The 13,366-nt window shown below is 38.5% G+C and overlaps 1 protein-coding gene across 1 annotated transcript in view; it reads right to left on the bottom strand.

Annotated features, from left to right (window-relative positions):
- Window positions 1-12,201, bottom strand: part of LOC145979463 (glycine dehydrogenase (decarboxylating), mitochondrial) — a 70,293-nt gene extending 58,092 nt beyond the window's left edge. Inside the window, 6 exon segments of the mRNA XM_083112369.1 lie at window positions 801-1,026; window positions 1,554-1,718; window positions 3,832-3,967; window positions 8,918-8,996; window positions 11,991-12,026; window positions 12,028-12,201. Coding sequence (XP_082968495.1) covers window positions 801-1,026; window positions 1,554-1,718; window positions 3,832-3,967; window positions 8,918-8,996; window positions 11,991-12,026; window positions 12,028-12,180 — 795 coding nt within the window. The 5' untranslated portion in view covers window positions 12,181-12,201.
- Window positions 12,202-13,366: the final 1,165 nt, after the last annotated feature.

The following is a 13,366-nucleotide window of genomic DNA, read 5'->3' on the forward strand; positions in this document are numbered from 1 at the left end:
GCAAATTAGCCAAGAGGCACAAAACGCGAAGTAAAATAAACTAAATCAAATCAAATCAAATTTATGGAAAGAAGGAATATTAATCCTAGCTTACGCGAGGGGGGCTGTCAGGCCCACCCCTCTATTTTTTCAACTAAAATTATCTACAAAAATTGAAAATTATTGACATTGTTCAGGTCTTCCCAATATTTCTGCATTACTTTTGTTCATAAAAACGTACATGTGTTGTAAATAGGAGGCAAAATGCACATATATGGGCCTATCAGGCGCCATCTTTGAATGCGTGTTGTTCGAGACACTCCTGCCAGTGGCAGTGTACAATTGGCTGGTAATGATGATGATTATTATAATTAATAAACAATTGCACCTCTATACACAAAAGAAGCACTAATGAGAAATTACCCCGATGGCGAAGTGGTATCGCCGTCGCCTTACAATCAAGGAGTCCCGGTTCGATTCCCGGTGGAGGCACATAGTGGTTCGGATACAACTTTAAACTGTAGACCCAGACCCGGTTAGCCTTACTGTGCATATAGTGGACTTAACAAACAAATCAAAAATTATTGTGATTTTTGTGAGTTTTAGCGACACTCGTTCAATAATTAGTTATTACTTTTTGCAAATGATGGTAATTTATGTAATTATTATAATTAATAAATATATAGATATATAATTCAATTAAAAAATGGTTTCTTGAATTTTAGTAATAAAAAAGTGTGGGCCTGTGACCCCCCCCCCCCCCAGGTAAGTAAGTTTCTCGTACTGCACGGGATAGCTAGGGTTAAAACTTCATCACTTACCCCGTTCATATGAGCTCGCTTGACGACATCAGAGAAGTCGACGACAGAGCCCTCTGTGTCGGGATACTGAAACAGGATCCCAGAGAAGTCCCTGTTGGAGAAATCCGCCGACAGCACGTCGCCCACTTCGACATCCAGCCCCAGGGAGTCTGCTCTGGTCTGGACCACGCTCAGCGTCTGTGGGTGCACCAGCGAGGAGAGGAAGATCCTTCGGCGCTTGTTCTGTCTGGAAATTATTATAATGAACGTTTATATTGCTTACAACAGGGCATGTAAATGATTACAACCAATCTGAATGCATTAGTGCTTGTGTGCACAAGAGGGTCTAAGAAGTGACTTCACGAGAATCGGATGCAAATGCAGGATTCCAGTCTGAGGCAGTGTAGACTAGGTGCTGCATGCTCTTGCACAAAATGTCCACTAATAGAACATGCCTTTTTTTTTTGGTTCTTGCATGTCAGTTATAGTTTACTGAAAAAAGTTCGATGGACCGTATTTAAATTGATCCGGTAAATAGGTACCTGGACCGAATTCAAATACTTTACGCATAGAAAGTTTCTTTACGGTCCAGAACCCATTTCGGCTTTGCTGATTGTCTCTCCTGGACCGGAATTGAAATTATTTAAAATTCCTGGACCTTCAACAACCCTCACTCGAAGTACGCTGAAGTGTAGACTGCAACTTTCGGGCACAATCTGTGACTTATATTAATTCATCTCGAACAACGAACGTGACTGTTATGAAGCTCCTTACCTGTGGCACAGACTCATGGCTTCCGCAGCGGCCGTTCCTTCATCCAATAGAGAGGCGTTGGCCACTTCCAACCCTGTGAGATCGGTGATCATGGTTTGGTAGTTCAGGAGACCCTCCAGGCGCCCCTGAGCCACTTCCGGTTGGTATGGGGTATACTGCGTCGTCCTGCAACAAGCAAATCCTTCGGGTTTAGGAATGCCAAAAAGTTAGTCAAGTGTCTCGCTATCCCTAAACTTGTTTACATCAAAAACCTCTTAAATTGAAAACCACTCTAAAAAATCACAATGCCATTGCCAATGATAAATGCTGAGACTGTAAATGATTACTGAATACAACAGACTCGTAGCCAGAATTTTATTTCGGGGGGGGGGGGGGGGTGATCATCCCTAACCAGCAACCGCTATCTAAAGGAGCATTTCTCACAGTGGCGTGGCGTGACTTTTTCAAAAGTGTTACCTGCCATCAGACGTTATCATCTCCACCCTACCCCCCCCCAAAAAAACCTGCCTTTGGTCTGTTTTTTTTTTTTTTGCGCAATCCGCTCAATGATTTATTTAGCTACAATCACTCCTAGAAAGAACTGCCACTCATGAGAGAGTTACCGCGAAAATCCAGTGAATAGTAGTCGAGCCTTGTCAACCATCTCTGTTTCTTTGCAAAGAGGTGGAAAGGGGAAGAAGAACCACACATTCGGGTCAGTTTGACGTTTCTGCGGTGAGCAGACGACAGAATTCCCCTCCTCCAGCGGTGGGAGGAAGTCCAGATGTACGTACTAGTGTTGCCAACTTAGTTTTTTGGAGCAAGGTTTGTTCAAATCACGAATCGCATCAAGTATAATACTTATCTTTTCGTCTATTACTAAACGGTCTCAGTTGTAGTTAAATCCAGCTTTGGCTTTGCAGTCTAGGTCTACTTGCTTGAGAGAAATAGTATCCCAGTTTTAGGCAAGATTTAGCTCTTTTCTGGAAATCCAATGTGACAACACTTGCTGATCCAGTAGGTTGGACCGGCAACTGGGCCCCTAAACAGGCATATGAATAACCCTGTAGCACACTTGCCTCTAAGTATTTCCCCGCTCTTCCTTTGTATTGGCACCCTTTCCTCCTGTTGCCTCTTGAGGGTAGCGAAACGGCCTGTTACTTCGCTTTTGTCGGCTGCAGAAAAAATGTCTTCTGCAATATACACTCAACTGCAACGCTGTCGGTTACCTTATTTAACAATGTTGTTATTTTATTGAGAAAAACTTTTTAATTTCTTTACATTTTTCTGTTACCTGCGGTAACACCGGTTACATGTACGCCACGCCTCTGATTTCTCAATATGTTGAATCCTGCTAAGGAGATAAAATTAATAACCACTATACACGATTTAAATTAGACATTTGTAGATTCGGGAGCCGGTTTGAGGCCCCCAGCCCTCCCCCTGGCTGCGTGCCTAGAATACAGATATTTATTATAGTCGAGATTCAAGACGCCAGAGCATCCATGACCATAGCCTTCAATAGTGCGGTTTCCACGATAAAACACCAAGTTATGGCCTTGCTACAATTTGAGTTGAGATGAGTGGTGTTTTTAAGTCCACTTTATGCACAGTGAGGCTAATCGGGACTGGACCTGCGGTTTAAAGTGGGATCCGAACCACTATGTGCCTCCACCGGGTATCGAACACGGGACCCGTTGAATGCAAGGCAACGACGCTACCACTGCGCCATCGGGGAGGCCCCTTTGCTACAATTACTTATCGTCTTTTCTGCCCTCTGCTTTCCATAATTTCTTTTATGGAATAAACTGACAAGCAAAGGATTTAAAACATGTCAACTGACGATGCTTCAGAATGCAAGAAACCTGTTGTGAATATAGCTTACAGTTTTCATGTTATAGGCGTTTCAAGTTTAAAGTTGGCTACTTTCGAAACATTCATCAAGTTAACAGCGCGGCAGTAGTTCCGAAAGATCCCGTAAGATGATGTTACTGGAGAGCGCTGGACAGAGACATCTGCGGCAAAAGCCTGAACTACGTGCGACTCGTTGCTTTCTTTTGATTTGATTTTGATACTTAGCGTCGCTTTTTGCCACATATGGCTAATCGCGAAAAGTCGTCAGCTTGTAATCAAGGGGTCCCGGCTTCAATACCAAGTGGAGTCTGCTTCGGATCCCACTTTAAACTGTAGCCCCAGTCAAATGAGCTTATCTGTACATAAATATGATGACTTTATAAAGTCGAAGAGTGTATTTATGGAATTCGATTGCACAGTAGAGATGTAATTGATTTACACTCACCATCCGGGGTTCTCAAAGATGTTTCTCATGATGGTGTGGGGGACGCAGCAGTTGTGGTACCCCATCCCTATGTAGCTCCTCCACACTTGGTTCTTCCGGGCGATCTCTCTGATTCTTCTTATCAGTTCGTGCTCGGCTGCGGGAAACACAAGGAAATATAGAAACATCTCAATTTGATATAATAGTTTAATTAGGTTTCAGTACAACAGTGGTTGATCCACAATCCCAGTACGCGGAATCCTTCGCCTCCAAAATTCAAGTCATCTTGGTGTTAAAAGCAGGGTTGTTAAAGGTCCAGGAATTATAAATAAATTCAATTCCGGTCCAGGAGAGAAAATCAGCAAGCGTAAATGGGTTCTGGACAGTAAAGAACCTTTGTCTGAAAAGTCAATTCGGTCCAGGAACCTTTTTTCTGAATGAATTTAAATTCGGTCCAGGAATCTTTTTTTTTTAATGAATTTAAATTCGGTCCAGGAACCTTTTTTCTGAATGAATTTAAATTCGGTCCAGGAACCTTTTTTCTGAATGAATTTAAATTCGGTCCAGGAATCTTTTTTCTGAATGAATTTAAATTCGGTCCAGGAACCTTTTTTCTGAATGAATTTAAATTCGGTCCATGAACCTTTTTTCTGAATGAATTTAAATTCTGTCCAGGAACCTTTTTTCTGAATGAATTTAAATTCGGTCCAGGAATCTTTTTTCTGAATGAATTTAAATTCGGTCCAGGAATCTTTTTTCTGAATGAATTTAAATTCGGTCCAGGAACCTTTTTTCTGAATGAATTTAAATTCGGTCCATGAACCTTTTTCTGAATGAATTTAAATTCGGTCCATGAACCTTTTTTCTGAATGAATTTAAATTCGGTCCAGGAACCTTTTTTCTGAATGAATTTAAATTCGGTCCAGGAACCTTTTTTCTGAATGAATTTAAATTCGGTCCAGGAATCTTTTTTCTGAATGATTTTAAATTCGGTCTAGTAACCTTTTTTCTGAATGAATTTAAATTCGGTCCAGGAACCTTTTTTCTGAATGAATTTAAATTCGGTCCAGGAACCTTTTTTCTGAATGAATTTAAATTCGGTCCAGGAACCTTTTTTCTGAATGAATTTAAATTCGGTCCAGGAACCTTTTTTCTGAATGAATTTAAATTCGGTCCAGGAACCTTTTTTTCTGAATGAATTTAAATTCGGTCCAGGAACCTTTTTTTCTGAATGAATTTAACTTCGGTCCAGGAACCTTTTTTCTGAATGAATTTAAATTCGGTCCAGGAATCTTTTTTCTGAATGAATTTAAATTCGGTCCAGGAACCTTTTTTCTGAATGAATTTAAATTCGGTCCATGAACCTTTTTCTGAATGAATTTAAATTCGGTCCATGAACCTTTTTTCTGAATGAATTTAAATTCGGTCCAGGAACCTTTTTTCTGAATGAATTTAAATTCGGTCCAGGAACCTTTTTTCTGAATGAATTTAAATTCGGTCCAGGAATCTTTTTTCTGAATGATTTTAAATTCGGTCTAGTAACCTTTTTTCTGAATGAATTTAAATTCGGTCCAGGAACCTTTTTTCTGAATGAATTTAAATTCGGTCCAGGAACCTTTTTTCTGAATGAATTTAAATTCGGTCCAGGAACCTTTTTTCTGAATGAATTTAAATTCGGTCCAGGAACCTTTTTTCTGAATGAATTTAAATTCGGTCCAGGAACCTTTTTTCTGAATGAATTTAAATTCGGTCCAGGAACCTTTTTTCTGAATGAATTTAAATTCGGTCCAGGAACCTTTTTTCTGAATGAATTTAAATTCGGTCCAGGAACTTTTTTTCTGAATGAATTTAAATTCGGTCCAGGAACCTTTCTTCAATGTAACAATACGCAACTTGGACCGAATTTAAATTGTGCGAGAAAAAAGGTTCCGATCCTGCAGCGGAACACAATGGAGCCCATTAGAATTTATTTGTTCCCGACCTTTAACAACCCTCGTTAAAGAAAGCAGGGACGGCAAGAAAAAGTCACGGAATTCAAATTATCCAATATCCGTTTCAAATGCAGCGGATAATTTGGATACCCGGAGAGTACAGATTTGATGAAGGATTTGTAGAAATTGAAAGAATTTGCAACTACTACTTATATCATGCTTTCTACTTAAGTTGTACGAGTTCAAGTTGCTTCGGGGGAGTGTATCTTTAATATACGTATAAGAAACTTGTGACGTAACAAATGTATAAAGGTCACTGCGATATCAGTGACAGTGATCCTTTTTAAGTGTCTGATCGACTAAGAAACACGGATTGCTTCAGTCCTAGATAAACTATTTATGCTGCAATGGACATATGTTGAAACTTTAAATACTATGTCAAGGACACGAGTTTGATTTCACTCCAGTGACATGTTATGAAGCTTAACATTGCCTGTCAAAATTTCATGCAAACATTTTAATGTGTTCCACTGGGAGTAAATGCAACATGCGATATGGAATTTGCTATTTACCAAGTAGCGACGTGGATCCTACTTTCAGGGAGAGTATCTTTCAAGTGTGTCACAACTTCAGTGACGTCAGTCAAGTTTAATTGAAATCTCGATTCTCCACTGTGTTTTCAACTAATCATATAACGATTATAGAAATTCACACTGCCTTTTCAAACATTACTGTGTGTAATATTACATTCAGTTAATGTTAGCCTCGATCTCACTACTGAAGTTCCCGGGTTCGAATTCCGACCTCAAAATTGGAGTTTGTTGAGTGTGTCCTTTCACAAATCTCATCTAATTGTCTCTTATTAGGATCGTCGCATTAGCCACAAGTGTCAGAAAAGCGACGCCAAGTAACAAAAATACAATTACAACTTTCAGATCAAAACGCCTTGAAATCATAAAGTTTATCCTCTGAAATAGATTTTCAGTGTTAACAATTCTGTAGTACCTTCCTTAAGTTATATTTCACTATTAGATTATAAAATTAAGGTCGACAAAATATTTATATAAAATCTTGATGGAAATTGGGTTATTGATCGTTCAGAAAACTAACTTTAAAGTGATCTCTACACAAATGCAAATGTGGCGTCACAATTGGCAGATGGCCGTCATATTCTTCGATTTCTGCCTCTAGATTAATTTGTATGGCTACAGCCGAATTGCGCACACTTTTCCGGTTTTCTCAGTGGTATCTGATAAGCCGTTGACAAGCTGTCAATGTACAGGATTGCGCACAAAAAATGAGGCGATGTTGTCAGATGTAAAATGTTCTCAAGCCGTTCTCACTTCTGTTGTGTTTCTTTGTGTGTGTGGACTTACATGTGTTTTTGCTGTGTTTTGCCTAACCTAACCTATCTTGACTTGCTACCTTTACTTACTGGTCAAATTATATTTTTTTTATTTAATCCTTAAACAGACTTTACAGCTATCAAAGTGGCAACGTTCGATCAAAATTTGTGTGCAAAACAGGTCAGTGAGATTTGTGCGCAATCCTGGATCTAAAGTGTGCGCAATTCGGTTTCGGCGATTTGTATTTCCAGTGGCGTCGATTAGGTGAGGGTCTAGGGGGCAGTTGGCCCACACTTTTTGCCATCTTTGCCCCCGCACTATGCTAAACCTTATCTACTAAAGGAAAGTAAAATGTCCTTGCCCCCAGTTTTGGCACTTTCCCCGCAGTATTAAAACCCAATCGTAGCCGATGTGGATTTCCAACATTCACTGATACTGATTAAGGGATACTCGCAAAGAACACCCATGTTATAAATGTAATTGTAAACTTTATAAATGTAATGTAAATTTTGGAGTAATTATTGCAAATGCCACTAATGTCACTGTAACAATTAAACATTATATCAAACCGTCACTCACAAAGTTTGTCTCCGTTCTGGCCACCAGAACAGAAAATGCATCTCATGTAATATATTGAACACTCCATTGCGTCTCGACATGCAATATTTCCTTTTGATTATATGTATTATATTTCGGTAAGATTATACAATACCGGGCAACTCCGTAATTTCTTTCCTACTTATTATACTCAAGAAATACGTAGTCCCGATGAAGTATCTAAGGTTAACATGTGGGGTGACGTGTTGAAATTGTTATTTGACGTGTAGAAGTTGTAAAATAAGCTTTTCAATTACCGCGTTCGTTCTCCGTATACAAGCATGGAAACCATGTTTGTTCAACGTAGCGTTCACTTGTTCAGTAATCTGCGTGGTGTGAGGAAGGTGGCGACTTTGAAGGTAGGAAATAAAGTTATTTCCTTCGTAAGTTCTTTTAGTAACTTTCAGTTGGGTACATATTAATAATACAGGGCATTCGTTCATATTTCTCATACTCAATAATTTAGGACACTTGATCACGAATGTGTAGTTAAAATTTGTCGCTCAAGTGCTACGAAACTTGACATTTTTTTACGGTGCAAACCATTCACGCATAGCCCCAAAAACCATTCACGGTAAGGTTAGGCAAACAGTTAAATGGGGTCGTAGTAATATCAGGAATGTATATTTCGTTTTTTGAATATTGGAAACTCAAAATCTTCCGGTAAATAATGAGCAATCGTGCCGATCGCAGACCACTTAATTTCGCTTTTTATGAAAATTCGACAAGTGACCGCCAAATTTTAACTGCAGATTCGTGATTAGGAACCCTAAATTATTAAGTATGCGAAATATGAACGAAATTGGAGAGTTGTCCCGTATTCTAAATTGCTCCTATATTTCTAATCTCACATATAACAAATAGTTAAATAAAGTCGTTGAAATTCATAGGAACTGACGTCCTGGTATATTCTTAGGCACCAGGACAACAAGCGCATACCCTTGAATGTATGTGGGTGGAGGGGGCTTACTTCAGGGTTTCACCCCTTAAAGAACAAAAGACACACCCTTGCTGAGGCCGGAATTCGAACCTCGGAACTTCGATGGCAAAATCAAAAGTACCGTAGAATACTTAAAGCTCTTGGTCACCGAGTCATTTTATACGTGTGTGTAGGTGGGTAAAAAACTTCATTTTGGCATTTATACTCGCGATGTAAAGGAATCCACCCATTTATATAACACTACAATTTACACAAACACTAAACCCTATATTACACAATTGCAATCAACTTACGCATTGGTTCCTCCATATCTAGATCCCTGTTCAGGCGAATATTGGCGGGAATTGCTTTGTCGGTCATCTCATCAAGACTCTGGAAATAGAATAATTTATTGGACCAAAAATAAGCATTACACATATAAAGTAGCTGCATTGATATTTTTGTTGCACATCAATATCATCAAATATGGACAACATGGACGTTTGGAAGGTCTTGTTTTGTCTCTGACTCAGAAAACTGTCTTGGGTGTTGCCTAGAGTTAAAAATGCGTTTCTCATTTCCTACTGTACACAGTGAATAACGTGACAAAGTTCATATAGATTTCTCCTTTGTGGAAAATTATACTTATATGTGCCACTTGACACATGTCGCCCTGCAACCATATAACATACACTGCATATTTTTAGGGTATTTAATGTACATTTCTTGACTATGGTTTTCTCTTAGACATGATTGATTTAGTTTATTTTACTTCGCGTTTTGTGCCTCTTGGCTAATTTGCGGAGATGGGGATGAATAATGAAATGATGAAATTGATGAATGGTCATTCATAAACAACCAAGTCCGAGCGGGATTCGAACCCGGGACCCTTGACGTCACAGCGCGATGTGCTAACCACTCTACTCCAGGGTCCGGCTCTTAGATATGATCAATTGTATTTCGATTGATTGCTTGATCTGCTTAATTTCACTTTCCTTTTTTTGCCACTTTTGGCTAATTGCAAAGATAAGGATGAATGGTGACAAACTGAAAGCATGGGCGTCGGGAGGGAGGTCGAACAGGTCGATGCCAGCCACCCCTGGAAATTGACATCATTCATTTGAACATACAAGAAAGCCGAAAGTTTGCTACTATCATTGTTAAGAACAGAAATAAAGTCCATTCAGTTAGTATTCGAACAGAATAATCAAAGTAAAAATGCATTGGATCAAAAACATTGAGTGAAAAATACAGGAACAAGGTTGTATTCTACCATTTCATCCAAATAACATATGGTTTCACAGTTTTCCAAATTATAATAATTACAGTTGGAAAAAATCCCTAACATTTAAAGCCTTTTCTTGAACGAGACGTGCAAAAGTTAATATCAAAATGCATGTCAGATACTAACTGCATAAAATGAAAAATAAATAATGGAAAATAGTTGTTCTGGTATTCACGCGTTTGGTGGATCGAGTCTCCCCATTAACATAATAATTATAATAATAATAATTATTATTATTTCGAATAAAATTTGTTTTTATTAGTTTATAATATTTATTATTGTATAATGACATTTATAGCCGTGGTAATAATACTCATTGTTATTTTTTCTGCTATTCAACTTTCATCACCTGCAAAAATGTTTGGATGAATGAGAGGAAGGAAAAATCACAAACATATATGGACGACACAACACAGACCCCATGGAGGACTGTACTGGCCATAAGTTCAGACGGCAGAGCCTCGAATCGCTACTTTTCAAAATCCAGTCCAGGGTGTCCTACTTGGATGTGGGAGATATAATGGTGCTAATAACTTTACACTGTTAAGGGGGTTCTAGAGTCATGCTAAAGCATAGACCCAAATTTCTAAGGATAACCGTACAACTAATATAGATTCGGTAAGGAAGAAATTTTCCGATATAAAAGATTGTTTTATTCACCAGAACATGTGAACCTTATAATTTTGTTACGATTGAAGGGATTTAAGTAAATAACAGAAAATATAAGGTCTCCGTCATGTTCAAACTGCAGCGTACAGATGGCGCTGAAGTGATAGTTTTGTTAATACCGGTGCATTTTCTTTCTTTTATGACTAGTATGGAAGATTTCGTGGTGAAACAAAGATCACATGCTCTTCCCGCAAGTATCTGAAATACTATGTGAAAAAATGAAAACATTTTGTTCCTTCAGAAAGTAGTGGTTATCATTAAAATTTTTGAAGTGGCGTTTCGTCGCAATATACTCCGTGGTGCAGATTTTAGCATACACTGTTGCCAAGATTTCATTCCGTGTTGTCTAACTTTATGATCAATGCAAGTTCTTGAAAGAGTGAAAATCAAACCAAGCTTATCGAATCCCGTGCAGATACGAGAACAAGGGATGTTAAAAAGCTGAACAAGCTCGAAGGTAAGTCTTAATATTTAATTGCTTGTTGCTTAATATTCCATCAAAAGCAAAATGTTTCAAATATAGGCAAAATGTATAATTTATTTACATGTTGAAGAAATATCTTCTGATGTGATTTCGGTGAGAATATCGCTTGAACCTATCAATTTCTTAAACACTGCATGACTTTTTTACTTCCAAACGAAGTTGATAATTCATTGTAAATGTAAAATCAGAATAGAATGTTATATTTTACGGTAAGCATAATCCTAATAACTACCACGGCAAACGGTGCTGCCATCAGTTACCGAAAAATTACCTCAAAATTGCCTTTGGTACGGCCTTAAAGTACTGTGTTTGATACGGACAGTAATTTTACTTCTTTTTGTGAGGTTATGGGTGTTGAGTTTGGCGCTGATAGTAACTTTCGACGTTTTAGTTAGGCTAGCAGTGCTAGGTTTCGTGTCATTAGCATTAAAACGTATTTTTTCGTTTTTTTAGTGTACATGTAACTGCTTTAAGAATAAGAAACGGTGAGAGTAACATGAGCTAGAGGCTTTTCTTTACTTACTCGGGCCATACATACATACATACAAATATTTCAGTGATTTGTGGTTTGCACGCTCTGAAACAAATTAAATGTTACATGAAATATCGAGCCAGCCTCTGCGGCAGAGTGTTTAGCACAGCGCGCTACGACTACACGAGTCCCGGGTTCAAATCCCAGTCTGGGCATGGATATTTTTGTGAGCGTTCCTTCATCATTTTATCGTTATCGTCCTTCATTCTCACCTTGCCGATTAACCAAAATGGGGCAGAAACCAAATTTTAAAAGATGATGTACATATGTAAATCTATCGATTAGAAAAACATTTACGTAATTCTCGGGGGTCAGTCAAGTTTACTTTGTCTACGTATACAATATAAATTACACTAAATATTAATTCACATCAAGAGGTGTGTTAGCGAACTCGCTACCCGTATTGACCGCACTAACCTTAAATCCGATGAGGTCCAACATTTCGATCATGTCGTAGCTCTCGTGGACCGATGTGCCGGGTTTCGAATTCATCCTGTCTGAGAAGGAGCTTGTCGACGGCGGGGCTGCTGCTCCGTGACCTGGCCGGGACTCGAACCAGCAGCCTTGCGTCCCGCAGGACGGGAAGGAGAGCTGGGAGCCGCTGCATGGTTCTCCGTGGACGTCGAAAGGAACGGCTGACCCAGGAGTGGTAGAAGAAATCCCTTCTTGACCGGGTTGCCAGTGCTTTTGTGGAAATGTCGGGTCGAGTGTTAGCCTTGAAGCAAAACCGGACAGGAACACCAGGCAAAGTCCCGGTGCGTCCTCTGACTATGGTGCCCCGTTTCCGTTTATTGAGAACTTTTCACACCGAAAGTACCCCTGAGGGGCATTGGTGCATGTACATTACAAAATACAACATGTTGACATCGCACATATCCATCAGTTGGGCACTATATTTTTACAGGAGCATGACGATTGTATAATACAGTGTAAAATCATATATATATATATATATATATATATATATATATATATATATATATATATATATATATATATATATAATTATATATATATATATATATATATATATATATATATATTAGTTATTATATAGTGGACCAGCGTTTTAAACGCACAACAGTATGTAGTGTATACAATCGAAATTTATTTTATACAATTATTTAATTCCTGAAATTCTTTAACTGAATATAATGTATATTCCAATAGTAATTTTTTCACCTCAAAGACCGTGGTTCTTTCCAATTTTTTGTAACTATTTGGTAACGTATTGTACAACTGGATGACTGTGTAAAATGGTCCTCTTTGGTATGCAGTTAGCCGAAATTGGGAATATGAAAATTATTTTTTTTGTCTGGTATTGTAATTGTGAGTGTCTATGTTCTTTGGATAGTTCGATTTTGTTTCGTGTATTAAAGAAAGTGTCTCAAGTATGTACAAACTTGTAAGTGTTAATATTAGGTGACAGGTGCAAATACTATGAAACTATGCCACAAAACGGCCTATTGTAGCCTATAACTATTATATCCATCTTCATTAATCTTCAGAGGTCCCGGGTTCTGATCCCGTCCTGGAAATGGGTGTTCTTTGTGATTGTGTCTTCATAGATTTCATCATCATCGGGATTAACCAAAAGTGGTAAAAAAAAAGCGAAATAAAATAAACTAAATGAATCAATGAAACCAGTAATGCTCTCCTGACAGGCTTTGATTTTATTTTTGTTATTTAGCTTCACCCATCTCCACCCGAGATTCGAACCCGGAACACCTGGAGTCCTAGCACGCTGTGCTTACCACACGACACGGAGGTCGGAAAGTGTTCCCATTCAGGCC

Source organism: Lepisma saccharinum, chromosome 26, assembly GCF_977018435.1.
Source record: "Lepisma saccharinum chromosome 26, izLepSacc3.1, whole genome shotgun sequence".
In the NCBI taxonomy this organism is placed as follows: Eukaryota; Metazoa; Arthropoda; class Insecta; order Zygentoma; family Lepismatidae; genus Lepisma; species Lepisma saccharinum.